General features: G+C 39.0%; 1 protein-coding gene across 4 annotated transcripts; it reads left to right on the top strand.

Moving 5' to 3' along the window:
- The first annotated feature begins 669 nt into the window (after nucleotides 1–669).
- On the top strand, nucleotides 670–27107 carry CYLD (CYLD lysine 63 deubiquitinase). Of its 4 annotated transcripts, none has more exons than XM_056500661.1 (17): nucleotides 670–798; nucleotides 4463–5123; nucleotides 6301–6603; nucleotides 7480–7585; nucleotides 8617–8712; nucleotides 9893–10009; nucleotides 11538–11917; nucleotides 13314–13479; nucleotides 14275–14416; nucleotides 14924–15046; nucleotides 16380–16471; nucleotides 17545–17611; nucleotides 19076–19208; nucleotides 19612–19720; nucleotides 20690–20808; nucleotides 21414–21630; nucleotides 23018–27107. In XM_056500661.1, exons 2-17 carry the CDS (start codon nucleotides 4617–4619, stop codon nucleotides 23200–23202), a joined length of 2862 nt encoding a protein of 953 aa, XP_056356636.1. In that variant the 5' UTR covers nucleotides 670–798; nucleotides 4463–4616; the 3' UTR covers nucleotides 23203–27107. The 4 variants fall into 4 exon arrangements, with proteins under 4 accessions (XP_056356636.1, XP_056356639.1, XP_056356640.1 ...); XM_056500664.1 differs by having other exon boundaries at nucleotides 676–798; nucleotides 6301–6468; XM_056500665.1 differs by lacking the exon at nucleotides 8617–8712 and having other exon boundaries at nucleotides 676–798; nucleotides 6301–6468.

Raw genomic sequence — 27107 nt, 5'->3', positions numbered from 1 at the left:
GAAGCCGGACGAAGGCGGACACCGCGGCAGGCTCTGGGGCTCTGCGGCCGCTGGGCACCGGCCGAGCTCGGGCGGGAAGGTGGGGCCGTGCAGGGGCCGTGCCGGATCCCGCCGCAGCTGTGCCCCGGCCGGGCGGGTTCCCGGCTGCACCGCGGGGTCTCGGCCGCCTCCCGGGGAGCGCCTGTCCCGCCCCCCCTGCTGCGCACACCGGGGACAGCGACGGCAGCTCCGGCTCAGCACTCGGCGCGTCCCTCCCCAGGGGCTGGGGCTGGGGCGGGGCGGGCTCGAGCAGCGCAGCCCTCAAGCCCCGGAGCCCTCAGGGAGCGCAGCCCCCGCCAGGGCCGGGACCGGGGCGTGGCACCCGCACCGACCCCGGGCGCAGCGCCCGCCCCGCCGCCGGGGGCACGCGCGCACCGTCCAATCAGCGCCTCCGGAGTGCCAGAAGTCCCGCCCGCTCGTCCCTACCGACCAATCAGCGCCCCCAGGGGGAGGGTCCCGCCGTCCGCCCCCGCCCCTGCGGCTCATACAAGCGCGATGCGCTGGAAACCCCCGGATCGCTCGTGACTGGCGGCGCTCGTCACCAATAGCGCTGCGCAGCGGCGGGGCCGGCGCGCGGTGATTGGCTGCGGGCGCGGCGGATGGCGGAGGGGCGGGCCTGCCGGGGCAGCAGGAGCGGCTGTGCGGCCGTGGGGCGATGGGGCAGCGCCGAGAGGGCCGGGCCGGCGCGTGAGGGCGCTGGGACGGAGCCGCGGGCGGGCGGCAGGCCCAGCCTGGGCCGGGCCGGACAGGGCAGGAGAGGTGAGGAGCGAGCAGGGCCGGCCGCGGCCGCGGGTTGTCTCTCAGCGCCGTCAGGCAGGGGCGCGGCCGCCTGCTCGGGCCGCGCTGCGGCCGGTTCCGCGGGCGGTCACCCCGGGCCCCGCCGCCCCTGCGGAGCGCGGGGAGCCGGGCCCAGCGCGGGGCCGGGCTGGGCCGGGGGTGGCGGTGGCTCCGCTCTTGGCGGGCCCTGCTGGGCCTTTCCCGCACGTCAGCCTCAATCCCCAGCAGCGCGTTGGCGACTCCAGAAGTGTTTCGGGACTTTCCTTCCCCGTCCTGCGCAGAGCCGCCCGGGGAGGAGAGAAAATGCTCAGGTTTGGGAGGGGGGATAATTATTCTCCAAAGCGGATCCTTACACGGAGCCTTGTGGGTCTGACGGCCGTGCCTTGCCGTGAAGCACTCCGTGAGAGAGCCCAGTGAAATACGATATTCGGTATCATTTCGGAATCTGAGCACACGCATTTCATGTTTTGGGGAGGACTGGCCGCGGCGTGTCTGCAGAGCGGCCGCGTGGTAAATCTCGTCACGCCACAGCATTCTGGCCCTTGAGAACGATTCCTCTTCTTCCTCTCGCAGAGATTATTTGTATCAGATTTATAACGCCGAACACAACTGCAGGTGCCTTTTCTTTTAGGAATCATGTTACCAGTATGAATATCTTTGTATTACAGTTTCAACCACTGTTTTAAGAAAGTTTCTGCTTATTCCACTCGTGACTTGTATTGCCGACATATAATTCTCTGTACATTGAGCTGCAACTAAATTTCATTGCTCCTAGTTTTAACCTTCCCGTGAAAATTGGTTTTGGGCTGTTGAGGAGCAGCTCTTTGCATCTCAGGTGGTTTAATTATTTTTGGTATTAAAGTGTCAGTTTTTTGAAACAAACTGTACAGTTTATTTTATCCTTTTCATTGTATGCTCTGAATCAGAGCCGCAGATGTGTGTTCATTCTGAAACCTGATAGCTGGTTTAAGTATCTTTATATAGTTCAACTAAAGCTCCTGCAGGGTAGAAACAGAGCTCTTGAATTTCAGAGCAAACTGTTATTCTGATGTCTCTGTAGTGACAATAGATTATTCTGGCCATAGTCTGATGCAACTATGCTGTTTGCTCAGCAAAGATTTTACTTTACTCACAGAATTCCATAAAAAATGGCTGTGAAAATTAATCCTAAAATCAGTGGTGTATGTAAATGTAATTTTGATTGCCAAAATTTAATGTCCTTTTAAAAAGCTTTTCTGTACTCTTCAAATACTACTTTATTGCTTGTATTATTCTAAAAGAAGGGTATTTAGCTTTTAAAGCTGTATGGGACAGTGTTTGTAGATAAGCTTTTAAAGGAAGGCATTTTTATATAGTGACAATGAACTCTTGAATAAAGGAAAGCCTTTTGGTACTATAGCCAGTGGGTTTAGTAACATTTCTGTGGGTGACTAGGACTTTGAAACACTGACCACACACCAGATAAAGTTATTACAAAATCTAAATGCAGCCTTTGACAAGTTTTCACACTGAGTTCTTCACTAGTAAAGAAATGAAGATTGTATTGTTGCAGCAATGGACTTGCAAACAAGATATGCTTATTAAAAATAGATATGATTGATTTATTTGTAAAACAAGATTTTTCTATTTGAAACTGTTGAACAGACTTTCTCTTTTAATATATTATTTCCATGCATACTTACTAAAATTAAAATCAATTATTTCTGTAAGTGAAGTAGGAAAAATCAGGATCCCTGTATTGTCAGAGATACTTGTTTGCAGTCTACTGGGAATAGAGGAACTGTGTGGAATGGCTCTAAAAAAAAAAGGAAAGTGAAGTGTGTCAGCTCTTGAAAGAATGTAAGTGTTCTAGAGAACATAAAAAGGAGCTATGAAGAACAAGACAGATTTTTTCTTTTTCCTATTGTGTGAAAAAAGTAAAGGGAGGGAACTAGTCAGAACTTGTGTGACATTCTTATTTTGCCATCTGAGTAGACTGACCAAAGCTAATGGTCATTTAATCATATTTCCATGTGGGGCAGGAGGGGGGAATCTTGCTGTGTTCTTAATCAATTTCCACATAAATTATTTCAATCCCATGCTCACACCACTCTTTTGTTAATCATCAAAAAACATAGCTCATTTATGTGTATCATATGAAAGTGAGGAAGAATATTTTTTAGCTTGGAAACACATGGATGGTCTACCAGACTTTCCTTCAGTGAGGTCTGGAGCTGCCTGGATCCTGCCCCTCTGATTACTTTAGTTGCTTTGCAGATTCCACATTAAGCCACAGTGTGGTGGTGACACTGACCCCACGTGTCACACATGCAGATGGTACAGGAGCCTCAGCAAGGCAGCACAGGGATGTGTGACTTCCTAGGATCTGAAAGATGAGACTTTGCCCAAATTTCAGGTTGTCTGTAGTTACTGCTTTTCTTTGGGAAATGAGTTTTGTTAAATACCCTTTCTGTTTAAAAAGATAAGGAAAATAATTACAGGACTACTGGATTTCATTGCTTTTCAATAGCTTCTGAAACTGGGTTCAGACAGAGTAGGAGAAACAGCAATAGATTTTGTGGTGTTTGAATGCCATCAGAAAAAATTGTGGAGAAATAGGGTACCTAGGCACAAGGACAAGGATTATTTGCCTTTAGGTATAAATAGTCATTGAGATTGTCCTTTAACTGAATGCAAACTGTGGCATCACAGATTGGGAACAGGAAAATTTCTGTGGCAATACATTCTGAACTTGTATACTACCCTTTGCTGTCATCTTTAGAAGAGCAAATCTTGCTAAGGTACTGCAGATCTTCCTTCATGTATCCACTATGATCAAAGCTATAGACACATATGCTCAAAGAAGTATTTTCAAATTGTTCTTTTTCAATTTGTTTGTTGTGAACTGTATTTCTAAAGATGATGTTTAACTAAGGTATTTGCTCTGTGGTATTTTAATAACTGAAAGTGAGGTATGTCTTACTTTGTTGCAGTGAATTATCTTTCTAGAATGATAAAAATAAGAGCCTCCAGTTTTTTTCTGAGAATTGCATGTTGCAATGCTGACTTAATTTGGTTTTCCTATATTGTATATTACTGGAACTGTCCATTTCTATTAAAGAAATGGCTGTTATAAGTCACTAAAATTTCCATTTTCTGCTGCTCTGTTTTGTCAACACAATTTTCTGCTTCACTAAATCAAAATGTTATACTGGATGTCAGATGCAGTACACTTTGTCAGAAATAAGTAGTCACTAAGCATGGGAAAACAGCTTTATAGTGGAAAGTTTCATTAAAATATTTTTTGTAAACTAGAGCAGGTTGTTTATTTGTGTTAATTTTCACTTAGATTTTCTTTTTGCTTTCATTTATGGGTGTTTTCTTTGTTTACTGCATTTCATTATATGTTTTCCACAACCCTTTTTTTCCAAGAAACTAAAGAAGGAAATGAAATACACAGCAATAAGGAACAGAAATGGGTAAATGGGTCTGTCCATGATCAGCAGTACAGTGGCTGTTCTGGAACTATGGTCACTGCCTTGCATTTTGCTGAACTCTGATCTGTATGAGGAATTAGTCTGGTCATAGATTTAAATTGGTTTATGTTTTACTTAAGACTAGCTGAACTTACCTAATTCAATTTTGTCTTTTTTTCTTTTTATTCTAGACTTTCTGCTCTGAATGTGTTTCTTTGCAAAATGAATATTGCATTGTTTCACAAAGATTGGACCCCCCAGTAGAATTTGGAAATATCACTGCACATAAATCAAGAACTTATTTTTCTTGAAGACTTCTGTGCAGCTTTTAAAGTTTTAATCACAATGAATTCAGGCTTATGGAGTCAAGAAAAAGCAAGTTCATCCTATTGGGAAGAGAGGATCTTTTACTTGCTTCTCCAAGAATGCAGTGTCATAGACAAGCAAACTCAAAAGCTCTTGAAAGTGCCCAAAGGTAGCATTGGGCAGTTTTTTCAAGACCGTTCTTCTGTGGCACACTCCAGAAATATTCCATGTAAAGGCAAGAAACTGCAGATTGGATTAAAGATTCTGGAACAACCTCATGCAATCTTGTTTGTGGATGAGAAGGATGTTATAGAAATAAATGAAAAAATAGCTGAGTTGCTTCTGGCTATTACTAACTGTGAGGAAAGATACAGTTTGTTTAAAAGCAAAAGCAGATTAGCTAAAGGTGTCCAGATAGATATTGGCTCACCTGTTAGAGTACAGCTGAGATCAGGGGATGAGAAATATCCTGGAGTTGTTCGCTTCAGAGGACCCTTAATGCAAGAAAGGTCCTTAACAGGGATATACTTTGGAGTAGAGTTGCTGGTAAGTTTCTTACTAAGGAGTAGTATCAGATATGCTTTATGAGGTGAGCTAAATACATCTTCAGAATTAAGAGAAAGTCCCAATAATCTTTTTTTCTAGAAGCACATTACCCCTAAAATCCATTAGCTTCAGTCTTCTCATAGATACTTTTATGTGAATGTGCCATATCACATCAGCCTTGTAATCTCCATGTTAAGTGAAGCTTGATGTGATGCACGGGCTGGCAGAAAGACTTGAACGTACTGTAGCCCAGAAAAATTTAATTCATGGGATCGTGGAATGGTCTGGCTTGGAAGAGACTAAATATCATCTAGTCTGAAACCCCTTGCTATGGGCAGGGACACCTTCCACAGACCAGGTTCCCCAGAGCTCCATCCATCCTGGCCTTGAGCACTGCCATGGACGGGGCATCCACCACTTCTCTGGGCAGAAATACCTACACCCCTTTCATGGTCAATATCTGACTCAGATTTCTGTTGAGTACTTTGTTTTACAGTCTGTAAATGCAGGATTGGATTTTAGGGCTGCTGTTTTTGTAGATCCTCCAGAAGTCCAATGACAACTAGTTAAAAATAGGGAATGTATCTGTTCTGTGCTCCTTGTGAGATATTTCTGCAAAATTAATGCCGACTATAAGCTATTGAAGGATTAGGTTCAGAAGAGTTCTCCTCTTGTTGTGAAGTACATTTTTCAAAGTGCTCTTTAAACTTTTCCTGAACTCTTTGTAATTCCCACTGAGAACCTCAGGGAATATCAGGCCCAAGTGCTTCTGAAAATCATCTCATTTTATATGGCATATAAGTGGAATTTTTGAATGCTTAGCATTATGTCTAGTCTTAAATAGTCTTGTCTTGATATGGCAAAAACTTGATGATTGAGGCAAAATGTGCACCTGAAAACAACATGCTTCTCTGAGTATAAAGGCTTCTGCCTGCAGCTACTCTCTAATCTAGTGACGTCTTGCTCTTTATTCCCTGAAGGTAAAGAGTTTGCTTATTTACCACAGATTCTGACAGCAGAATTCTCTCAATAGCAATAGTGCATCAGGCAAATTCTCAGTGCAATTTGTCCAAAACACTGGATTATGTTACTGCTTTTTTAGTAGTCTGTTTTTCACAGAATACATAATTTGGTTTTTTATCTTTTTTTTCCTTCCTCTTCCTCCTCTGACACTTAGGAAGAAGGCCGTGGTCAGGGGTTTACTGATGGACAGTACCAAGGCAAGCAGCTTTTCAGATGTGATGAGGATTGTGGGGTTTTTGTTGCTTTGGACAAACTGGAGCTGGTGGAAGATGATGACAATGAACTGGAAAGTGACTATGCAGCTCCAGTTGACGCAATGCAGGTAGAACTTCCTCCTCTGGAGATCAACTCCAGGGTTTCTCTGAAGATAGGAGAGAGTATAGAGTATGGGACAGTTATATTCTGTGATGTCTTACCAGGAAACGAAAGTTTAGGATACGTTGTTGGAGTGGACATGGTAAGAAAATAATCTGACTTTAATAACTTCTGCATGTGTGTTAGCTAGTGAATGACATGCACGTAGAAGGAGAAACATTATCCACAAGCTACTTCAGCGGAGGCTGACCTAAAATGGGAGATAAACACTGTGTTCAAAGATGCCCTTGGTGGTAATTGTTTCTTGGCATCAGGTAAATGGTGTCGTATTTGATGCTAAATACTTCAGGTGAAATACTCTGCTTACTCTGAGGAGCCTCCACTGAGCTACTTGCCATGCTAGGTGTCAGTCTTGAAGTCATGGAGTCAAGTGTTCGTCTTGTGAGACTGGCTTTGTTCTGGCTGTTAAAAAAGTAGGCTGGATGTCTTTTTCCTTTTTTAGCCGTTTTTAAAAGCTTTTTTCATTTAACTGTTTTGTTTGACTTTTGTTCTACCTTAAAAGTGTGAATTTCAAGTACAAAAGTTGATCTTTCAAGAAAATGTGAAGCTTGTCATTAAAAACTGTTTCTAGCAACATGAATTTTTAAAAATTAACAGCTTTTAAACTTCTAGTAGTTCAAGATTGTTCTAGTTTTGTAGGTTAGATGCTTCCATTTTCTTGGCTGCATTACCTGTTCCCTAAAAATGCACTGGAATTGCTCTAGCTTGTTTATCAGTAACGCTTTTTAGAAGAAAAATGCTTATTAAAGTAGGAGCTGTTTCTCAAGAGATGACATTTTAAGCTTTTGTCTTTAAAGACTAATGTTTGGCTATTTTAAATACAAAATTAGTTACAGGAAAAAGTAGATGTCAAATGTTTCATTTTCCTATTTTTTTATATTCCTAAAGACATATGTGTGTACTCAGTATGATGTAAATCTTCTTTTGGGATACATGTAATGTACTTTTCTATTTTTAGGATAATCCGATTGGAAACTGGGATGGAAGATATAATGGAATACAGCTGTGCAGTTTTGCAAGTGTTGAAAGTACACTTCTTTTGCATATCAACGATGTTATTCCAGGTATGCCCTGCTTCTTAACCAGAAGGCAGACTTTGATAGCATCTAGGACATCTCTGTCTAGGCACAGTTACATGATTAAAACAATGCTGCAGAATTAATATCCTAAGTTCACTTGAATTACCTTCTCTGTTATATTTCTCTTCAGTTGCATCCTCCTTTGGGTTACAGTCTCACTAGTGGAAAAGCTTTAATACTGAGCAAAATTCCTGTTACGTTGTATACTCTTCACAATACTATGCAGTGTGTAATATTCATGAGTGTGTGAGTGTGTGTAGTGGGAATCTTTTCTATGGATTGTTGTTTCTTTTACGCCAGGTGTTCAGATATCTTGATCAGAAGGCTGTTCTTTCTGTGCTTGAAAGGTGTTGGCAGGATTATCTGTGCATTCTGGGAATAAGTACTTGGAAATGCTTGTCAAGACTGTGGAAAAATTCACTGCAGTAATTCACTGGAGAGTGTTAACTTGTTCCCTAATTACTTTTCTGTTTTCTGAAGAAAGAAAAGTTTGTATGAGACTTTTGTTTGGGCACTATCTCTAGGCAGGTTCCAATGAGTCTGTAGTCTATAATTGTTACTCTCACACTTCAGTTTTACTGACTTTTCTTATGTCTGCCTCCTACTTGCTGGTTTAGATGACATGCATGTTTTTGCACAAATTTTCTACTCTTCTCTGGAGAATTCACAGGGACTTCTCCATTTTTTGAAAAGAGCATTTATTGCAGATGTGTTGGTAGAAAAAACTTAAAATGTCTTGCATCTGTTTCCCATAATGGAAATACATACATATGTTAAAGGATGTGAAGTCAACCTATTAGATATGTTCAAGAAGTAATGGTAGACTTTGCAGTGAGCAATTGCTGATGTGGCAAAAGCAGATTGATGTTTATGTGCTAAACAAGGCTTTGTTGCACTCAGTGTTAAAGCTTGTGATCACAGAGCTTTGTTCAGTTACATTTCGAGGTGAACTTTGTGTAACTTAGTGAAAACACAGAAAAGGGAAGCTAATACTCTCTTAATGTACTATGTCTTAGAGACTGTGTCACAGGACAGGAGACCTCCCAAGCTTGCCTATACCTCAAGAAGTGGTGACAAAAGCTTGTTCAATCATAGTAAGCCAAAGGCTATAGGTATGTATGGGAAGGGATTTTCTTTATTTATGTAAGATTAAAAAAATTTTATTGTTTGCAAAAAAGTATTGTCTTTTCTATCAATTGATATATTGTTTCAGTTGTGTGTCAAGTTCAGAGAATCATCAGGGTTGGCAGTGACTTTTAAGATCATCAAGCCCAGCTGTAGTTAAAAGTTAAATTTCTCTGAAGTAGAGGATTAGTATGAATTTATTTAATCATTATAAAGATGGTAGACAGTTTAAGTTAAGATTGCTCAAACTGCTTCATTTTCATGAAAAAGAGTTTGAGGTTTAGTAAAAATTCAAGACCATATTACTAAGTTGTCCAGCATCACCAGGTCAAGGCTGCATTCTGTTTGTCTGGAAGTGTGGTGTGTGTTTCTAGTTTTGTCTTGGTTTTTAATAAATATAGTTTGCTGTTGTCTTCTTGCAGAACTAGTAATTTCAAAATTTTTAGCCTGGGAGCAGATCTACTTAATAGTGACTGTATTAATTTTGCTGTGATTTGAAACCAGAATTGAATTCCCAGAATATAAACTTCCTTGAGTGTTTTTGTTCAGCTCTGAAAACCCTCCCAGGGGAAAAAAAAAACAAAAAACAAATAAACAAAAAACTGAAAGAGAAGCAATTTTTTTTTTAAGGCAGAAATAATAATTCAGTATCTTTTGATTTTACTAGTGGCTACATTGAGTAGAATACAAATGACAGTATATTCTGTAAGTTGTCATTTTACCTGGCACTGGAGGTTGGCAGAGATTATCTTCACTGTAAAAACTGTGGTTATATATTGGTACAAGTTATAGAATTGGATCAGTAATGTATTTGCCTACTGTAAAATTTTAGTGCTTTAAAACCAAAACCCACCTACTGTAACTGAATTGCAAATACCTTGTTATATTCATAATTTGTAGTCATGAAAAATTTGCTCTTAAGAGGTATTTTCTGCCTTCATTTCTGCTTGGTGATTTGAGATTTCAGCTCAGAGTCTATGTTGGTTTGGTGCTGACTTCTGTCTTGTAAGCTTACACTGTGTTAGCCTTGATAGGAGAGTTTGTTCCTTTGTGGAAAGGCAATTGTCTCTTCTTGAAAGTGTACTAACCAGTTTATACTGTAAAATAAGAGTATAGGTGACCTTTTGTAGATAGAGATTAATCTCTTAATAAAATGTTATTTTCTAGGATCTACCTCTGAACCTGGAAATAGAAGCAGATCTGAAGTCTTCTACACATTAAATGGTTCATCAGTTGACTCTCAGCCTCAAACAAAAACAAAATCCCCATGGTATATTGATGAAGGTAAAGAGAGAGGATAGTTTTCTGTATATTTGTTTTAAAACCCCACAAAACAAAACTGAAGTGTATTAGGTTCTTCAAGTAAAACAAGGATGAGATTAAATGTAAAACAATTGGACTGTGTTGTCGTAGTGGATTACATACTACATCATAAAATGCATCTTGAAACCCCTGTGGAAATGTACTCTGTCTAGGTGTGACCTGTGGTTTTATTCTGCATGTAGGAGGTTATGTTCTTGGCAACTCATGTGCAGCTCTGTGGGAATGCACAGGTCTCACAGGCAAAATGAAAGCTGAGGCTGGGATGGAAGACATGAAGTCTTCCTTGTAGCCAAGTATACACAGTGATTGTGTTTTGCTTGTCTTTGTAGCTGTGTTACAGACCCAAGGGAGCTGTAATATTCTGCCATGCCAGCTAATCAGTGTGGAAGTGGGAGCAGGGAAATTACCTATGTATACATGTTTTTGTTTTTTTTTTTCCTGTATTTTTAGAAAGTTATTTTTGTAAAATCTCTCTTTTGGTTTTAAAAGTGTGAGTGCACATACTTGAAGGATCAATATATCTCTATTTGCTTCCAGACCTAATTTTTTTTCCTGGTAAACTTTAGAAAAGTGTGGCTAACTGGCTTTATGACTCAAGGGGTAAATACTAAACTGTTAAGTTACACCTGAAACCTGTAGCAGCAGTAGCCCCTGAATTCCTTGAACCACAAAAGAAAATGAATTAAAATTGTTCTTGGTTCTGCAACAGATGTCCTTTTTTTTTAGCATTTTTAAGACATTAACTTCATTTAATGAAACGGCATGGGGAGAACAGATGAAGAGGTTTTTGTTTTGTAAATACCAACTGTGTATTAGAGACCCTTGCAGCTCAGGGTATTCTATGACTGTGTAGAGAGATGAGAGAAGATGCAGAGAGCTTGTGCTGTTCCATGTAGTTGTGATCTCTTTTATCAGGCACTGCATTGCTCATGACATGTTTAAGTCCTTTTTTCTTTATAGACACTGATAGATTCCCTGTATTAGAACCAAAGTATGTTGTGATAGAGTCAGTGGAATAAGCACTTTTTCACTTGCAAATCATGTCTGCAAGCAATTATTTATGTCTTTATAAGCTGTCAACCAAATAATTTCCTCAGCCACAATGACCAATGAGCTCTTTCTAGTTTTCCCCGTGGTCATAATCCTTGGGGCTGTTAACTCATGTTCAAAGAAGAGGCCTCATGTGATGATGAAAAAAAAGATTTCAATCTAAACCTTCCTGTAGTTTCTAGCATCTCTTTTCTCTGTGCTGTTCATTGCTGCTGCTTGTAGTAAAAGTGGTGGGACTTAGTGTCTTCTTAGTCAGTTCTGTCTTCAGTGTTGGCAAGTGACAAAAGTCTTCCTAAAAGTCCCCAGCTGTTAGTGCTTCCCACCTGTTACATCAGATGTTAGTGGTTTGAGAGCCAAGTCTTTCCTTTTTTAATACAGGGGAGAAAAAAAAAAAAAACAACCCCTACACTTACTAACATCTTGGTTTTGATTTTAACAGCTACTGAAGACCCTTCAAAGTCACTTACTGATTCATCTGCTGGATTTGGGCATTCTTCACCACCACTGCAGCAACCTTTAACAAACTCTGTGTCTACAGAAAATAGATTTCACTCCCTCCCCTTTAGCTTGACAAAAACAACAAGTACTAATGGTACTATTGGGCATAGTCCTCTCTCTTTATCTGTTCAGTCTGTCATGGGTGACGTGAATACTACAGCCACCCAGGAGAGTCCATCAACAGCAAGCCCAGTTGGAAACTCACATGGTCTTGAAGCAGGTTCCTTGGCTGAAGTTAAAGAAAATCCTCCTTTCTATGGAGTAATCCGCTGGATTGGGCAGCCCCCTGGAGTAAATGAAGTATTGGCAGGACTGGAACTGGTAACTATAAATTCTAGTTCAGATTTATGTTAATTACTAGTTTTGTTTCTCAGAGCTGGTGCCTGTATATGCTGCAAAAGCAGCCAGTCTGGAGGATTTGCCCAAGCAGGTTGCCAAGTGATCTCCTTAGATCTACATTCTTTGTTAAGCTGTGACTTTTATGACTGCTCTGCACCTTACCCTGTTAGTAGGCTCTGAGATGTTTGTATCACAATGGGCAAAGGAATTTGTAGGACTGATCACTTCTTTGCTTTCAAGGAGTGTCCTTTACTTACATTATGGAGACTGCAATTGAAAAATGAAATTTAAATATCCTTTAGGTGGAAATTTATATAAAATTCTCTAGTTGCCTTTGTTGAATATAATTTTTTGTTTGTTGTTTGCATATCAGCAAACAGGCAGTCAGAGTGATGACTGTCAGAGCCGCAAGACTGGTTTTGATAATTGACACTAGAGATATTGTTGATTTGACAGCCATGTGCTTTATGAGTTTCTGTGGGCCCTTTGTAAAAAAACCCCACAGTTGCCTCAAACATGAATTGCTGTTGTGTACTGACATTCCCTCTGTGGCAGCTGCTGCCCAGGTTGTGATCGGGCATCACTTTAATGTGTACACAGTTAGGGAGATGGGGTTCTTTATTTTGGGATAATGTTCACTAAAATATTACATACAGCAGTATAAAATGATGTAAAACACAAGCAAAGTATGTGAGAATGTGGCTGGAATTCCAGCTGTTACAGTGTCCTGATCCTTGTGGGTATTTTGGGTGAAGTTGAAGCCACAGTTTGCCACAGGCATTCTGAGCCTGCTCCTTAGGGTGTCTTGCGTTAACCTGGGTGCCACTTGTGCATTTCTGCATTTAAGCCTAGCTGTTGTTAGTAAGCAGGCAATGTACCTTAAATCCTGTTCTCAAAGATAACAGCTTGTTGTTCACTCCTAGTTTGTGTTGTCCCTCCATGATGTACATTTTGTGTGTTTTGAAGCAGGCATTTTACTTATGCAGCCAAATCATGCTGAGATTGTTCACACTTCCCCATGCTCAGTGATTTTAATCAAGTGGTAAAAAGTGCTCTTTCTAACTACAGAAGGAATCTGGACCAGGTTAAATTCAGTCTTTCTTCCTATCTCCCCTATGCTGCTTCTGATGGAATTTTTGTTTTATTTTGGATGGAGTGAAAGTTTAAGCATGAAGAAAGAAACATGCAAGTCTTAATTTTCTCAGTAAGTCCAGTTAAACAACACCTCAGTTGAGGCTTTGGGTACTAAATTGCAGAAACAGTGTGTATCATGCTTCAGAGTAGCAGAAGGGTGACTTGTGGGTAGATTCCTTATCAAATGTCTTACTGCAGAATTATAGAAATAAGAAAAACAGTGAAATCTCACTTGAATTTTCAGGAAGATGAATGTGCGGGCTGTACAGACGGAACATTTAAAGGAACTCGATACTTCACGTGTGCTCCAAAGAAAGCTCTTTTTGTTAAACTCAAAAGCTGCAGGCCAGATTCCAGGTTTGCCTCACTCCAGCCTGTGTCCAACCAGATCGAGCGCTGCAACTCCCTAGGTACTGATCTGCTTGTTTCTTGTTTATCAGCTGGGAGCTGGTAGGGCTTTGGGTTCATTCATTCCTGCAATAAGTTCTTTGGATTGAGCACTTGGAAATCTGTACAGGTATTACTTAATTGAGATTGATGAATAGCAGATCAATCTGTACAGAATACAGTGATTCTTGAATTATTCTTTTATGCTTTAAAACAAATGTTCATATATTTAAAGAAATGTCATAAAAATTATGGGAATTTTTTATGCTGTACATTTTTTACTTTAGAAGTTATAAAAAATCTTGCTGAAAATGGTATTTGCAACTCTAACACTGATTGCATTAAAAAAAATAAAAGCAGTTATTTTTCTGTAATCTATAACATCAAATTATTTTGTTTAAATATTAACAAAGAAAAGCATGTATTTTTATGATGGAAGTTAGTGGTGAAAAACTTCTTTTTTTCCCCTAACTTCAAGTATTTTAGATTTCTTGGGTCGTGTTGTATTGTCTGGGACAACAGCAAAGAAAAGTGTCTGATACTTTGAGCAGGGCATTTGTAATGAAAAGAGAACTTCATTCCTACTGGATAAAATGTAATTCAGTGCTGCAGGCTTTCTGTAGCACTCTAGTGTGGAATGTAAGGCCTTGTTCACTCTCTGGAAGACAGTGAGTCTCAGCTATAGTAAAATGCTACTCTAATCCAGAGAAGGAATGCTTACACTAAGGCAGCAACTTAGCTATAAAACATTGATAGGAAAATCTCAAGGGGGATAAAATTTGAGGCTTTAAAGTGTCTTTTGAAAAAAAAAATTTCAGCCTTTGGAGGTTACTTAAGTGAAGTGGTAGAAGAAAACACTCCTCCAAAAATGGAAAAAGAAGGTTTAGAGACAATGATTGGAAAGAAGAAAGGTATCCAGGGTCATTACAACTCCTGTTACTTAGACTCCACCTTATTCTGGTAAGTTCATAATTTGTATAGTGGCATCCCATGCTAGAAATGCAGAACATGTGATCTTTGCTTGAGTGAGTGTCCGTGTGTATTCCTGTGCAGCTCCCAGTGTCCTGTGCTGCAGTCCCTGTGCTCTCCCAGTGCCAGCAGTGAAGTGCTGATCGTGTCCCAGCTGCACCGGCCATCATGGATCTGCTTGTTTAGTCTGAGAGAGTCCCTGGCCTGGAAATGGTTGAAGGATAAGGAGAACACAGGCCAGGGGGTGGAGGGAGGGAAATGCTTCTTAGAGCTTCTTTGCAGCATCCTGCCTGGGCAACTGGTTCTGTACTTGGCTGCAGAAAGGAAACTGGGTTGGAGTGAACTTTGCTGTTTAGTGCAGCTGTGTCCCCTGTCCATAATTGCCTCTTTTTGAGTTTGTTTAGTTCTTTAATTCTTCTGTGGCTTTGCTTGGTTTGTCTTATGTTGCTCAGGCATTGAATGGTCAAAACAACCTTCCTTTTCCTTTTTTCTTTGTAGCCTCTTTTCTTTTAGTTCTGTTTTGGACACTGTGCTACTCAGACCTAAAGAAATGAATGATGTAGAGTATTATAGTGAGACTCAGGAGCTGCTGCGGACAGAGATTGTGAATCCTCTGAGAATGTAAGTAAAGACAAGAACTGGTCTCTAGTCTAACATGAATTAGAGAGATCCTGCAGTGTTTGCATTCCTACTGCAAATCTGACAAGTTTGGCTGTCTGCTGCTACTCAGTGTACTTTTCTTTTAAGTATTTTTACTTTTTCTTCATAGCAGATTTAATCAGTGACTACTGGAAAGAGTTATTCATTGTTTGGTGATAAATATTTTCACTAGATTCTTACTTGCAAATGGATCAGCACAAAGCTATTGTAAAATTCGTGCAAGTATGAGTACAAAAGTATTGATAAATACAAGTTATGTTTGCTCACAGCATTCATCTCTTCATCTCTACATGTTTTTAATGATGTTGTACTTGACAAGAAAATTATTTGGCTTATTTTATATGAATAGTTCAATAGATTCAATAGACAGTTCAATAGATTTAGCAGGGCTTTAGAAGTTTCATTACTTTTTACTTGTGGTCTGCAAGTGGCCAAAATTCTTATATTAAAAGAAGTTAATATGACCTTTGTAGTTTCTCAGGCACAACAAGCAAAGGAGGTGCAACAAAAATTTCCATGAAAAGTTATTTTTCTTAAGGTTAATTTTTTGCAAACATGTGAATAATACAGTTGTAATTCCAAAATTCTGTGGGCTGTCACTGAACAATTTCTGACAAAGCTTTTATTTTGATAAATAAAAATGTTGGCCTCTGAAGCCTTGTTTTGTCAGGGAGTGTATGCTTTGCCTGGTGTGTTCCAGGGTCTGTGGAACAGGTAGGATAGCAGAATACATGCTGAGTAGCAGGAATCTCAGATGCCTGAGGTGGCTAAATGTCTTGCTGTCCTTTTACCATGCTTAAAACTTTAGGGGAAAAGACTGAATACTCAAAGCCTCAGCTCCTTGGGTCAGCAGTACAGCTCTGGCTTTTTTTCTCAAATACTGGTTTTTTTTTTTTTTTGTTTTTTTCTTAACAACTACCACTATGCTGTTATTATGTGACATTCTGAAATGATGCATTAAGCAGTGCAAATTAGAGTGAAAACAAATCAAAAACAATTGACTGACAAATCCAAAAACAGTTGTGCTAGTAAGTTGATGATGAAAAATGCTTTTAAAGGTTGTAAAAGAACATTGAACACTGCATTAAATTGATACTACATTAAGAAAACTGGGAGTCAGATTAAAAATGAGAAATCAGTATGTAGTTTTGAAGAAATACTGTATGCAGTTAAAGAAGGACTTGAGAACCTGTATTTCAGTATTTAAGTGGTTGGTTTTGGCTTTTTTTTTTTTTTTTACTTCTCTGACTTGATCACAAACTAGCTAATAGCTTAATAAACCCATTTATCTTAGATATGGATATGTATGTGCTACAAAAATAATGAAGCTGAGGAAAATACTTGAAAAAGTTGAGGCTGCATCAGGATTCACTTCAGAGGAAAAAGGTAATAGGGGGGAGGTTTGCTTTTTTTTGAGACTTAAGAATCTAGTATGAAGGAACTGAGCAACCTTGCTACATAATTACACCAGAACAAAACACCCAGATATTTTTCTGCATTAGTAGTGTCTCTGGCAGAGATCTGAGTGACCATTGGCTGCTAAAAAGGTGTTTTCTGCTTCCTCAGGTATGTAAGGAACCCTAGCTGAACAATTTCTGCAGTCTTCCACTGCCTGGATTCTTTTAGTGCCTTCCTGTCCCCCTGGAGCTCCCTTCTAGCAATTAGTGGAGAAAACTGTGATAAGGCTGGGATGTTTGTCCTTATTCAAATTGTCATTTTGATCCCTGAGGAATAAACTTTTGCACTACAACATTTCATTGTTACAATGGTTACGTAGTATTTTAAGAAATAAAATATTAAAATCATGCTAGAAAAATCAGTTCCCAACTTTTTGTTTTCTACTGCATATATTGATTAATTAGCATTGTATTATGTAACTGTTTTGCTTTTATTCAAAAGAATACTACTTTCTTTGTAAATACTGAATGCTGGAACCAGTATTTACTGCAGTTAGTGGCAGAGAGAGAAATACACCAGTTAACTGTGATGGGGCAGAACAGCCCTCTGGGAAGCTGCTGTTGGCTGCATTCTTGGTTAGAGAACTTGGTCTCTAGTTTAGATGAACTTGGGACTATTGTGTGGGTTTTGTGTTCTTGTCACTGCTCCTCACTGCTCTCTACAGATTCACTGTTTCCTTTTGAAAGCTTTTATTTCTCCTGGAAAAGTTGTGTGGTGCCAAATGATTCCTCTGAAATACAGAGCATCTTTTTAAATTTACTGGAAAGTTTTGTTTCCCTTCTGAGCCTGTACCTTTTATTAGGGCCATTTAACACTAAAAGAATAAATAGAGGTTTGTCATGAAAATATTCATGGTTTGTCATAACCTTATTGTGGTAATAAAGCTGTAAAAAGTAACTTTTTTTTTCTATGAGAATTTTGTAAACCTTCACTTTCAATGAGTCTTGAATAATGCATCTGGTTTTGCATGCTAACAAAACTTTTTTCTCTCCTCCCTCCAGATCCTGAAGAATTTTTGAATATTTTATTTCACCATATTCTAAGAGTTGAGCCACTGTTGAAAATAAGGTGAATCTTATTTCTTTGGTCTTCAATGGTTTTGTTGTGTCTGTGCCATACACAGAACAAAACTTATGTTCCACCCTTCAGCTTTTAGCAGCAGAGTTTGTGTGTATTGTGCACATACCTTAACTCCTCAAGGGCAATTCAGAAGTCTCCTTTCTTCTTACTAGTAGCAACACTGAGCATGATGCTTTTAGAAACCTCTTGACACCTGAATACTCTAAAAAGCAGCATTGGCTTAAATGTTGACTGGGATGGGAGAAGGTTACAGTTTATAGCAAATTTGATGAAATCTCCCAGGAACTTCTGATGCTGAGATGAAACAGCTCCTACCTAATGGTTTTCTTTTGCTGTTAGAGGCTAGTTAGCCTTGTATGTCTTTTCTCTATAGTAGCAAAAACCATTTCTTCAACCTGAGTACCGTCTTTTGTATCCTTTCTTTTGTACTTGCAGAGGAGGTTTAATTGCTCATCTGAATATCTACTCCCAAATATATCAGTTATGTTTATTTAACAGAAACACTGTCTTAAAATATTGGTACTTGATACTTGACTGTGGTTTGAACATCTGACCTCAAAAGACACTTAAATTGATAGCTTAATCCTGTGTCCCTCTCCCTATCCATACAAAATATGTTGTGCTTTTGTGGTTCTTGTTTTCTGAAAGGGATAATTGGTTTTGTGGTAGGGGTGTGTGTCTTTAGTGGAAAGGGCTTTTTCCTTTATTTTTTTATTTTTTTTTTAATTATTTTGGTGAGGATGAAGAAGTTTCTCCAGACTACTTCCTATGGCTTGCATCAGCAGTTTATGTGGTAATTTGCCTCAGAGTTGGCCTAGATGTGGAAGGAGTCTTAATAATTAGAGCTGGACAGCCTTGAATTTGGATTATCCTTTTGGAGAGTTCTCTGCTAACTACAGAGCAAGGCTAGCAACATTAGCCATCTGTGTGAGACTTCCACTGCAGGAAGCAGTGTAAATATCACCCTGATTTAGAGGAAATGTTTCATTAAACCCATCATACTGAAGATAATTATTGTTGTTTTATTTTATTACTGAAATTCCTAATTGTCTCTCCAATGAAAGCTGCTTTGTCTTGGAGTTTTTGATGCAGATGCTTAGGAAGTATTTCTCAGTTGGTAGTTCAGCCATGCATTGGCATAGGTTTTTAAAACATGCTCTGAAACTCACACTGATTTTGTTTCTTTAAATTATTCCATAATCAGTTCAAACTTAATACTTGACTGTCTGGCACTTTGTTGTTGGAGGCAGGAGGCTGTGTTTTGTCAGGCTTTGTTGTTTGTTTGGGTTTTTTTTAAAGCACAATATATTTCAATGCAGAGAAGATTTTTTGTTGACTATTTTTGTCTAGATGTTATTTTGGTATAAGATACAGTCATCATTACAATAAAGGTTCAAAATCTGTTGTTTTGTTTTGGTTTTGTTTTTTTTTTTTCTTTAAATCTGTTTTTAGATCAGCAGGTCAGAAAGTACAAGATTGTTACTTCTATCAAATTTTTATGGACAAAAATGAGAAAGTTGGAGTCCCAACAATTCAGCAGTTACTAGAGTGGTCATTCATCAACAGCAACTTGAAGTTTGCAGAGGTTGGTGGCAGCTGTTGCCGTGTTAAAAGTGATTATACCTAAATATCTGTCAATTCAGCAATGGGACAAAAGTAGGATTTAGTGTAAAAACATGCAGACATGTTGGAAATGGGAATATTGTGTTAGTGATCCAGGATGACTACATAACTAAAACATTTGAAGGGTCACTTAATGACATATATTCTTTGAACAGAACAAAGTGATTTAGGTAAAGAATTACTAAAAGATAATTTCTTAGCTGCTGCCATTGAGTTGCCTTAAGAACTAATACTTTGAGATACCTCTGTCAGTGGGCTGTGAGTTTAAAAAACTTGAATATATTTATATCATTGGAAGAATGTCTACAAAGTTAAAAAATTATTTATCTCAAGTTCATGACATTATATTCTGACATTTTACCTAGGCACCCTCTTGCCTGATTATCCAGATGCCCCGGTTTGGAAAAGATTTCAAAATGTTCAATAAAATTTTTCCATCCTTGGAATTAAATATAACAGACTTACTTGAAGACAGTAAGTATATAATATTGCATTGCATAATGAAAGAGAGTTGCTGAGAGTGACTAACACTGAAAGTATTCCTGATGGTTTTGTTGGGGATTTTTTGTATTAGGTATTTACCAAGACAGTGTGAGATGCTCAGGCTGAGGAGAAATGAAAGTTTACTGGGCAGAAGGCTTTTTTCTCTCATGTCAGTTAGAAGCTCCAATTCAGAAGAATGTATAGAATGTAACTTTTTTGTTTATTTTACTCTTGAGTACCTGTACAACTGAACTTATTTCAAGGCTGTTTTTAAAATGGAGTTATTAGCTGCAAAACTAATTAATATGGCTGTTCATTACTTCATCAGACGAGAAGGTAACCTGAGAGGAGGATGTGCACCTGTATGTTGTGGCTGGGAATTTTTTAGCCATAACTATCACTTGTTTTTGTGACCTAAGTTTCTGACATTGGTCATCCACTGAATATTTCACTGCACTATCCTAAGGAAGGACACCTGGTTTTAAACTTGAGATAAGGATTAATAAAACTGCCAAAATTCATTAGAATAATAATCTCTGAAGTTGCTGTGGCCTTTTCTCTCACTGTCTTGGCCATCAGCTTATGCTTTTTTCTTTTTTTTTTTTTTTTTTTTTTTTTTCTGGTGTTGACAGCTGTAGTGGCTAAGCTAGCTGTACCACTATGACGAGAGAGAGCTAACATGATTTAAAAGTCTGTTTTTGCTTGTTCATGCACTTGATTTTTATCATCTTGTTTTGCCACTTACCAGTGTAAATGTTTTTCTCTTAATCCACATTGCACCAAAGAGAAGTTAAATAGAGTGGTACATTTCTCTTTGATTATCCATCTCATTTTAACTTTTTTTTTTAATGTAGTGTCATTCTCCATTTAAAGTAACAGTTCTCCTTCATTTTCATATTCCTTTTCTTAAAAAACAAAGCCTCCCCAGCCTGGAGACTAATACCTTTGTTGCCAATGCAGCTCCCAGGCAGTGCCGAATCTGCAGAGGGCTCGCTATGTACGAGTGCAGGGAGTGTTATGAAGACACTGATATTTCTGCTGGCAAAATCAAGCAGTTCTGCAAAACATGCAATACCCAAGTAAGTGCTTGTCTTTGTTACTCATCTGGGTTTAATGCAAATGGTTAATGCTGTGATAATTGAAAGAAAGGTGGACGAGCATAGTGAGACTTCTTCAGCAGAGCCAGTGTAGCTGCCACCCACCAATTAAAGTGTGTCCTTTGGTGACAGATCAGGAACTCCTGCAGTTTTGTTTGTCTGCATGGCAACTGCCAAATCCAGGACTGGACTCGGTGGAGAAGCAGTAACCATGTGTTTTAAATCCTACTACGTGCTGCCTTGTTAGAGTTGATAAATTCATGGCAGAAATGCTGTGTTTTGCTGTTTGGCAGTTGCATGAAGATGTCTGTCATAGCTTGTTTTCAAATCTGAGCATAGCTGAAAACTGCTGCATTAAACCTAAACTCCCTTCTAACCTTAGATTTGAATTTTCTGGGCAATACTGAACTACACTGGTGGGGAAAAAAATAGAAGAAACGTTTAGTCAGCTGCTGTTTATTGCGGTTCCTTCTCTAATGCCATTAATCTTCTGTTCAGCAGTAATGTTCTTTTTAGCTTTGTCTGCCACTGAAACAAATAATCTTACGGGGTGTTTTTTCTTTTCTGAAATATCACTTCAATTGTAGGTTCATCTTCATCCCAAGAGACAGAGTCATAAATTCAATCCGCTGTCACTTCCCAAGGATCTGCCGGACTGGGACTGGCGGCACGGCTGCGTCCCCTCGCAGAAGATGGAGCTGTTTGCAGTGCTGTGCATCGAGACCAGCCACTACGTGGCCTTTGTCAAGTACGGCAGGGACGACTCCGCCTGGCTCTTCTTCGACAGCATGGCAGATCGGGATGGTAACCTCGCCTCTCCCCTCTGCACTCTCTTACGTTTTTGTATATGGAGTTTAGATTTCAGGGACTATTCCTAAAGTTTTGGGGATATTAGTGTCATTTAACTGATGTACTTGATGCTGGGATACTGATCTTGACTCAGCCTTTCCTTTGCACATTTTAGGGCAGCTGCTGATTTGCATATTCTGAATTTCACCTCAGTTGGATACCTTAGTAATTAGATGGTACAGAAGTAACTGCAGAAGTTTCCTAGTGGGATTCTTCATACATTTTTCTATGCTTTGCAAATTTTTAATTTTAAATAAGCAACTGCAGGAATGTATTTTCAGTTTATATTTGAGCTGATGTACATGATTATCAGTTAGCATACAAATATTTTTACTGCTTTTTCTTAAATGACTTACGGTAGCTGTCTTTAGAATAAGGGAAATAGTCACATTATAACATCTATGCTATTCCTTTGAATCTGTTATCAGTGGAAAATTGTTACCCTGTAATACAAATATCAGTAAAACAAATGTTTTCTTAGATACTGTTTTTTAAACAGATTCTGTTTAAATAGGGACTTTCAATTCTGATGCCTAAGAAAAAGAGTAATAGATGAAATGTCAGACACATAGTAACAATTTTTTCACAAAGTATTCTTGAACCTCTCTGTTACAGTGTGAGTAGGGTGGGGGAGAAAGTCACTTTCTTATAACAGACAGGAGACAATCAAGCTTCATTTCAGAGTGCTTAAAATATGTATGGCTGATGTTTGTAAAGAACCATTTTATTTCAGGAATTTAGATCATGTAAGATGCTGGAAATATCTCCTGCTGATCTTAGGGGGTGGGTTTAGTATTGCAAATATTTTTCTTCAGTTTTTCTTCATAAGCTAAAAATCTCTGCTGGGAGCAGCAGGATTTTCATACTTGTGTTGTTTGAATTTGCTCATTTTTATGTGGAAAATGGCCAGGAGCAAACCATGCCTTAGTCTTGAAAGTCAGGTACAGACAGGGTTTGAAATTCATCAGCTGTTACCAGTTGTCATGTTATTAGCAAATTCAGTGCATGTGAGGTGGTTTATATATTCAGGTCACTCTCCTACAGTTGCACAGAATTTTTAGTGTTAATGAAAACCCAAAGTTTTCCCTGGTTTTGTATGGTATTTGTGTGGGTGTGGTTTGTTGGTAAACACTACAGGATATTCTGATTCAAGCTGTGATTTCTTGAAAAACACACTTCTCATAGGTGTTCGCCCTGCAGCAGTCCAGTGTGGTATATTGAAGTTTTCTAGAAGGTGTTTTCAAGAACTGGTGGTGCTGTTATAATAAAAGTACATTATAAAGAGCAAATATATGTAGATACTCTCCTTATCTGTTTCTCCTTCTTTCCTATTGTTTTAAAGGAGGTCAGAATGGCTTTAACATTCCACAAGTTACCCCATGTCCAGAAGTTGCTGAATACCTGAAGATGTCTCTAGAAGAACTGCACTCACTGGATTCCAGGAAAATCCAAGGCTGTGCACGAAGACTGCTCTGTGATGCTTATATGTGCATGTATCAAAGTCCAACAATGAGCTTATACAAATGAACCAGCATCACTGCAGAACTGAAGAGATTGTACAGAGTTACCCACTCTTGGGTTTGCTGCAGTTTTGGGTAGTTCAATGCAACCGTTGCTGGCAATGGAAGAAGTTGACTATGACATCAAGAGAATTTACTGTTCCAGAAACTACCATATGGAGTTCTGTCACTGAAGTATTTAAGCATTTTGCACTCTAGGAAGTGTGCTTGTGTGTGTTTGTTTTATAAACAAAGTTAAGTTACTAAAAACTTAAAAGCTTTAAGTGCATTGATGAAACACAGGCTTTTTTTTTGAAATGTTAAAGGTGAAATTGTATCAGGAGAAATCTCCTTAGTCTATTGAGAATGTAAATAAACAGTGTTGTAGCTCAGTGCATTTCTATGGACAGGGATGATGATTCTCATATTTTTCTCTACCCCCACCATGTCTCCTCACCTTTTATCTTTTTAGCACCATAGATTCTCTCTCAAAGAGAGAATAACTTCAGTTTGAATAAGAAATTTTAGACTGCTCATTTCATATTATGTTCTGTTATCTACTACATTCTCTTCAGTTCCAAAAATTAACATTCATTTAAAGATCTGAATCCCTGTCTTGCAAAAATCAAGCACACAGACTTGCTGTGTTGTTAACTTGGAATTTTTGGAGGGGAAAGAGAGGAAAAGAAGATGGTATTAAGGGGAAGCATAATTGCTAAAATATAAAATTAGCAACGAAAGTTAACAGATGTCTTTTTCTAAGTGTCTGTTTTTAAAGAAACAAAGCAGTCTGGAACAGAAAAGCAACTGTACACAAATGATTCTAGGACAAAACAATAAAATCATGGATTGCCTCAGGGAACGTTACTGAAGTGAATTCTAGTCCTTGGTAAACAAAGCTGACTTTTCTACAGTACATTAAGCTACTGCCTGGGAATATGTTATACATCTGACTCTTCATTTCAGAATTAGTAATATTAAAAAGAGAATATTAAAAATCTCTGCCTGGAAAGATGAAACTATAAATAAAGGTAGATAACAGTTTTACTGTGTACCAAGTACCTGACGAAAACTAACTTGAAAAGCTGCAAAATCTGTATTAATGTAAAGTAATATACTTTGAAGTCTGTTGATTCCTGTTTGCAATGAAATACTGTTGTTTTAGTTGCCTTTTAGCTACTTCTGTCTACACTGACTAGCAAACATGCAACTCTATATATACTGTAACATCTGGTCGTACAGATTGCATCTATCTGAACTGTACATTTTCAACTCTTAAGCTGTTTTGTATGGAAACTTCCTTTTTGGGGTCAAGTCTATAGAAGGGAAGAGATAACAAAATACAACAGAGGAAAAGCCACATTGAAAAAGCCACTGTTTTAAAGGCAAGGGAGACTGATCCCTTATTGTAGAAAGTGTGGTTACCTTGTTTTTCTTGGAAAACCTAGAGCCTTTCTTTGGGACACACTCTGCCATTGAGTGGTAGTAGAGCGAGGTTTGAAAACTGCTTGAAGGATTGATCTGTGTGAAGCAGGGGGTGCTGAGGGGTTGATCTGTTCCATTAGCCTTTGCATGAAGTGTGCTCTAACCTTTCACTCAAGGGCAACAAGGTTATTAGAGGTGTCATCACTGCTTTTGCCTGGAAGAGTCTCCTGGCTTTCATGTATGTTCCCTTGCCTTATTTATCAGTCTGTGCTCCTTGGCAAAACTCTCTTTTGTTTCAGTACAGAGCTCTTGACCTCCTTCTCTCCTGAAAAAAATCAGAGAGGTTTTGGGTGATGGATTCTGTAACCAGGCCCATTGTGTCCCAGCCTGGAAGGAGGTCCAAGCAGTGACAGGCCCAAGCACAAACCTGCACCCAGGAGATCAGTCTGAGTGTCTGGATTCTTTCTCTTCCCTAGCCCTAGATTTATTTTTTACTTTCTCAGTGCATTAATTTCATGTCTTCCACTGGTATCACCTTTCCAACCCCCCCCAGCCTCATTATATATAGTTGCCTCTTCCTGCCTGAGCTTGGAGAACAGCCTTGGACCTGCTATGGCCAGAGGAGAGAATTGGAATTGGCAGCCATATTACAGTTTCCTAGGTGAATAATCTTGTAGCAAAATATCCACTCTTTTGTACAGCTGGAAAGTATCCAGCTTTTCAGGCTTCATACTAGATTAGCAGAAGAGAATTAATACAGATGGGTGCAAATGAACTTGGGTTCTTACCTCCAAGCTTCTGGCCTTTCAGTGGAAAAGAGAAAGAAGTGTGGACTCTTCCTGTGGGACACATAGGGAATATTCTTTGCTGTGCACACTTCTTGGTGACTAATACTGTGTTTGGAAAGGCAGGCAGTGCTTTACAGCCTGCCTTATGTACTATAGATTATTGCAAAATGGTAGTTTTGTAAGCACTGTATGGTTACATGGTTAGTTTGTTGTTTACCCCTTAAGAGGGCTGAGATGTCTTTTATAGCATGCAGAAAAAAAATCGTTTTGGCAATTGAAGAGTCTTCTTTTAATCTAAAATGTATTGCTGTGTGGTGTACTGCACTGCATTGGAAGTGATCTGGCAATGTAAATGAAATGTTACAGAAATAACCCCAATTTTATTTCCTTTCTCAGAAATGAATATACAAACAGAAAAGTGATTTCACTGTGAAAGGAAACTTGTAAAATAGCTTATATGCAAGGGTATAAAAGGTGGGGTTTTCTGGGGATTTTTTAGCCTTCAGCATATATTTGTAGGGGATTTGAATAAGCTATTTTGAAGCTTGCATTCTAAGCATCTACTGCTGTTAACTGTAATGCCCAAAGATTCCAGTGACTAAGCACCCAACATTTATGTTGTTTAATGCATTTGGAAACCTCACAACCAATTCTTCTCTCTCTCTTTTTTTTTTTTTTTTTCCTTTTGAATATGGCGAGTGTCACCCCAAATTAATAGCACTTAGATCATTCTTCATGGTTTGGTTCATAAGTACTGCTAGCAAAGGCCTTAATATGTGAGTAGGAAAATACAGACACCATGGTTCCTGACAGCCTGTAAAAATGTAAAGTTTTGTAGGACATAGACTTTTGTAATTGAGGAAAAAACCTCCACCCCATACAACTTGCCTGTTCTGCTAAACATTTTTAGAACCAGGGGTTCAAAATTGAATAAATCACTGTGCCACTAAATCATTGCTTATTTTGAACATAGAGGGCAAAGTGGAAGTATTAGCTAAAGGTGATGCCTTACAGATTTATTCAAGCAAAGAAAATCCTTCAAGAAAACCCCAACCAAACCCACCATAAGTTATATCAGAAGGCTTGTTGTTGGGCGGGGAGATAATTGGAGGAAAAAACACAAAAATATCTATGTTCAGTAAAGGTCTTTCTAATATGTGATACTGATTCTGTGCTCTTGAAAACTGTAGTACTGTGTTGTACTGAACAGCCTGTGAGATATTCCCATTTTAAGCAAGTACTGTGTGTAACAAGAATTGCTCTTGATCATAAATGGTTCATTTCAATGCACTTATTTTTCTCGTGCACTTTATACTCCACTGAGTAGCTGAGCATGGTCACCATGATCCCTGACAATTGCCTGTTTATACAATACCAAGGCACCACCATGCTGCACACCAGACTGGTGTGGTTTCCCAGCTGAGCTGGTGTAAAAAGCAGCTTGAAAGCTCTGTGTATTTTTACCACTGTAACAAAGCATGTTTTTATCTGTTCTTGATGTTTTGCTAAATAAACATCCCATGTTTTGTGCACAAATAGTCTCTTAAGCTTACCAGGCTGTCTCCAAGAAGGCATAAGAGAAACAAACCATTGGAGCAGGTTGCCCTCAACTAGCCTTAATTTATTTTTTTTCCAATGGTAGGGCTGAATGAGCTGCTGCTGGAAAGGAATGTACTATGTGCTCTTTCTGTATTAATATTAATTAAAAATATTATTCTTA

The sequence above is a fragment of the Oenanthe melanoleuca genome, chromosome 11 (assembly GCF_029582105.1).
Source record: "Oenanthe melanoleuca isolate GR-GAL-2019-014 chromosome 11, OMel1.0, whole genome shotgun sequence".
NCBI classification, from domain to species: Eukaryota; Metazoa; Chordata; class Aves; order Passeriformes; family Muscicapidae; genus Oenanthe; species Oenanthe melanoleuca.
The sequence above is the reverse complement of the archived record's forward strand: the minus strand, read 5'-3'. Positions and strand labels throughout refer to the sequence as shown.

Bases quoted from the DNA above. Each gene is read 5' to 3' on its own strand.
- CYLD (XM_056500661.1), top strand. From the start codon at position 4,617: ATGAATTCAGGCTTATGGAGTCAAGAAAAAGCAAGTTCATCCTATTGG. The intron at 13,480-14,274 runs GTACTGATCTGC...AAAAAATTTCAG, and splicing joins CGAGCGCTGCAACTCCCTAG to CCTTTGGAGGTTACTTAAGT. The intron at 15,047-16,379 runs GTAAGTAAAGAC...CATTTATCTTAG, and splicing joins ATTGTGAATCCTCTGAGAAT to ATATGGATATGTATGTGCTA.